Source organism: Dipodomys spectabilis, unplaced genomic scaffold (genome assembly GCF_019054845.1).
Source record: "Dipodomys spectabilis isolate Male_0828 unplaced genomic scaffold, ASM1905484v1 ptg000030l, whole genome shotgun sequence".
Classification (NCBI taxonomy): domain Eukaryota; kingdom Metazoa; phylum Chordata; class Mammalia; order Rodentia; family Heteromyidae; genus Dipodomys; species Dipodomys spectabilis.
This window is the reverse complement of record NW_024870707.1, coordinates 5,782,214-5,786,393: the sequence shown is the minus strand read 5'-3', so window position 1 is coordinate 5,786,393 and position 4,180 is coordinate 5,782,214. Positions and strand designations below refer to the sequence as shown.

The following is a 4,180-nucleotide window of genomic DNA, read 5'->3' as shown; positions in this document are numbered from 1 at the left end:
AGCCTATGAAATGTAACTACTCTAAATGCTGGATTTAATTATTTTAATACATTTTTTGGCTCTCATAGAAGTGTTTCATTCATTATCACATAAGGAAGGGCAGGATATGTTGTAAAGAAGAGGAAGAAAGATTTTTCTATTTTTGGAATAACTTCTCTATTTATTTCTAAGAATTCCATCCATGAAAAAGATTATTTCTATTTACCCATAATGGACATAATAAAACAATTTTGGTGTCATTTGATTTTGTCATATAGGTTTTCAAAAATAAATTAATACTACCATTTTAGAAATTTCATAACATTTTTCTAGTCTTTCCTAGGTTCTCACCGATGTTTAATTTTTTATTGCTGTCTTTAAGTAGTTGTACAAAGGGCGTGTCATTGAACAAAGCAGTATCTAATACAATGCATCTTGATCTATGTCACACCCTTCAACAATGTCCTCCCCCTTGGACTCACCTCATCCCATACATTTCTTAACTTTGTGGTATACACAGTGAATGCTTGTCTATCTTTAAAGCAAATGCTATGCCATCTCAGTCCTTGAATATGAACATTTTTTAGACAAGAAGAAATGAATATTGTTCCCAATTGCAGATTCAGCTGTCACCTGAGCCATACTGGAGGTAAGTGCACCCAGATTGCTCATTCAGTACTGCTCAGTTGAAGGCAGTCTCTAGTCCAGGGAACAATAAGATAATACTTTTTTATTTCCCTGTTCTCCCTACCAAAAATCTGAAGACCTGGATGCTGGTACAAAACAGAACACAGCCCCTCTGCAAAACAGAGTTAGTTTGCAAAAAGAAGAGAAAAGAGCTAAAGCTTTGATTCAATCACTTGAGTAAAGTCTTCCTTTATGTTTGGGGACATGAATGAATTCATGTCACCAAGAAGAATGTCTCTTGTATGTCATGAAATTTCTGACAGCAGCATCTCATTAAGGACCCTCATACCATTAGAGGGAGAATCCTGAGTGTCCTAGAGCTGGAATCATTGAATGCTTACAGCTAGAATGGTGAAGGTCTGTCACAGGTGGGCAATGCTTGGAACAAGATTTGTCACCACCATTTACAAAAGTGTCACCACACTTTCCTGCACTGTGCTTTCTGCTCCTTAGCTCTCTATGCATATGTTATACCTGGGTGTTTGTATGCTATTGAAAAGACTGGAAAAGAATGCTGTGTGATTTCATGTAATAGAGATTAGCATATACCAGGCCAACTGAACTGAGCCCCAGAGTCATACTATGCCTGGCATGTAGCAACTGTGGCCAGCAAAGATGCTCCAGTGACCATGTGTACCACTTCCAGGTGCAGGACCTCACTCAAGCTGCACCTCCCACAGCACCCAGGCCAGCTCCTTCCACAGACTCCCGCACAGGGCAGGAAGCTGACACCAGACCAAGAGACCTTGGCCTCACCTCACCGTTCCTGGTGCTGTTCAAGCAGCCTGTCCTGGTAATTCCCAAAGGACTGTGATGGAGAACATCTCAGAGGTGACTAGCTTCATTCTTGTGGGCTTAACAGATGCCCTAGAGCTGCAGGTCCCTTTATTTATCATCTTCACCCTCATTTACTTCACCACTCTGGCTGGCAACCTCGGGATGATCGCGCTGATTCTGTTGGACTCTCGCCTCCACACCCCCATGTACTTTTTCCTCAGCAACCTCTCCCTGGTGGACTGTGTGTATGCCTCGGCCGTCACTCCCAAGGTGATGGAAGGGTTTCTCACCAGAGAGAAGATCATCTCCTACAATGCCTGTGCCACCCAGATGTTCTTCTTTGTAGCCTTTGCCATTATTGAAAGTTTCCTCCTGGCCTCGATGGCCTTTGACCGCCACGCAGCCGTGTGTAAACCCCTGCACTACAGCAGCACCATGACCAGCTCCGTGTGTGTCCTCCTTGTGACCCTTTCCTACGTCAATGGGCTCTTGCAGTCCTCCACCCACGTGGCCCTCACTTTCCGCCTCTCTTTCTGTCGTTCCAACGTGATCCATCACTTTTTCTGTGACATTCCCTCCCTGCTGGTTCTTTCTTGCTCCGATATCCACACAAATGAGCTTGTGCTCTTTGTGCTGGTGACATTCAATGTCCTTTTCTCTCTTGCGGTCATCTTGAGCTCTTACCTGCTTATTTTTGTTGCCATCTTGAGGATGCATTCAGCTGAGGGAAAGAAGAAAGCTTTATCCACCTGCGCATCCCACCTCACCACTGTGTCCATCTTCTATGGGACAATCATCTTCATGTACCTGCAGCCAGGCTCCAGTCATTCCATGGACACGGACAAAATTGCTTCTGTGTTCTACACAATGGTCATCCCCATGCTGAACCCCCTGGTCTACAGCCTGAGGAACAAGGATGTCAAGAATGCATTCAAGAAGGCCGTTGGCAAAGTGATCATTGAGCATAATCAGTGATCTATACATTGGTTGCCAAGCTTATGAAACATTCTATCTTCATCAACTGAGAATATTAATAATTATCTTAATTACTTCTTATGTTTAATTTCTCTGAACAATTCCTTCATATGCAAAACCTGTTCTAACCAGATATGTGACTGTGTTGCAGAAATGTAAATTAATAGAGACTATGACTAGAAAGGATTCTAGGTATCTCCTACTAGAAGAAGGATGTTACATCAATTTTAAGATCAAGATTATAATTCTAGATATTGTATGATTCCAGACTACATTGCATTATTGATGTGAAGTGTCTTATCGATGTCTTCTATGTGTAATGATAATAGAATTATATTTTCAATTTTTGGAATTCAAAATAATCCCCATATTCCTGAATATGGTATGGAGCCAGAATTTTCTTTTTTTTAATTTTATTTATTTTTTATTGTGAAAATACTATACAGAGGGGTCACAATTACATGGGCAAGATAATGAGTACATTTCTTATCAAGCATTGTAGCCTCCTCCTTTGTTTACCCTTCCCATCCCTTCCCATCCTCCCCTTACCCCTCCCCAATCCTCCCCGCCCCCCCACACCAAAATTGTAAAGTTTGTTTTCGACATAACAACTTGTACTTCTCATTGCTGCAACAGGTCCACCTGTATCTTTATTTAAACAACTTGTTTTTCCCCTTCCCCTCCCAAATTATACCAACATCAAATACAGTGAAAGCAGGGGTTATACTGTGGGGGAGGGACATACAAAGCAACAAAGAAATAATCTTATAAATGCATTAGAAACAATGGCATGACAGAAAAAAAACATTTGAATACATATCTTAGGGTTCATTTCCCTAACATCACCTTATCTGACCTTTTCTGCTTGACTCAGACATATACTAGATATTGCAAATAAGGGAAACCATGGGACCTATGTTACTTTGGGCTTGGCTTACTTCACTTAATATAATTTTTTCCGAGTCTTTCCATTTCCTAACAAATGGGGCAATGAGAAATGTAACTCACTAAACTAAATCTCACCTTGAGAGAATGTACCATCCCAGAACTTCATCTGAATAATTTTATGTCACATATTTGTGGTCAGTATGAAAATAGATCCAATGATGAGTTAAGATTTTGAGAATATAATACATAATTCCTTTCCTAAATTTCAGATTCCTTTTTATTTTTTGTTGGTCACTGAACTCTGGGCCCAGGCACTGTCCCTCAGTTCTTCAGCTCAAGGCTAGCACTCTACCACTTGAGCCACAGCACCACTTCTGGCTTTTTCTGTTTATGTGGCACTGAGAAATCAAACCCAGGACCTCTTGCATGCAAGGCAAGCACTCTACCACTGAACCACCTTCCCAGCCCCCTAAGTTTCAGATTCTAAAGATGGGTTCAGGAGCTGGTCATGATGGCTCATATGTGTAATCTCAGCACTTAGTATACAAGTAAAGTGAGAAGATTACAAATTTAAACTCAGCCTGGACTCTATAGCAAGACTCTGTTTCAATTAAAACTCCGGTGCTCTGACAAGGACTCAACCAAAAAATTATCTATAAATTTTTCTTACCTGAGTTCTAGATAGGAGCTTAGGCACACTTAACACCTGTGTCAGGAAGCATCGTGACCTGACAAAAAGCTTCAGCAGCTTCACTTGACTATTTCATAGTTTTGCTTGTTGTTCAATGAATTAGAATGTTTTGGGGAAACACACGAATATTCAAATGTCCACATCTGTTCACAAGCCCACTTAATGTTTGTCTTGCTGGTTCAT

The 4,180-nt window shown here is 40.9% G+C and overlaps 1 protein-coding gene across 1 annotated transcript; it reads left to right on the top strand.

The window, feature by feature from the left end:
* Positions 1-1,479: 1,479 nt before the first annotated feature.
* LOC122104803 (olfactory receptor 5B12-like) lies at positions 1,480-2,418 on the top strand. Its single transcript, XM_042675730.1, has one exon. It carries the CDS (start codon positions 1,480-1,482, stop codon positions 2,416-2,418), a length of 939 nt encoding a protein of 312 aa, XP_042531664.1.
* The last annotated feature ends 1,762 nt before the right edge of the window (positions 2,419-4,180 follow it).

Coding starts and splice junctions, on each gene's coding strand:
- LOC122104803 (XM_042675730.1), top strand. CDS start 1,480: ATGGAGAACATCTCAGAGGTGACTAGCTTCATTCTTGTGGGCTTAACA.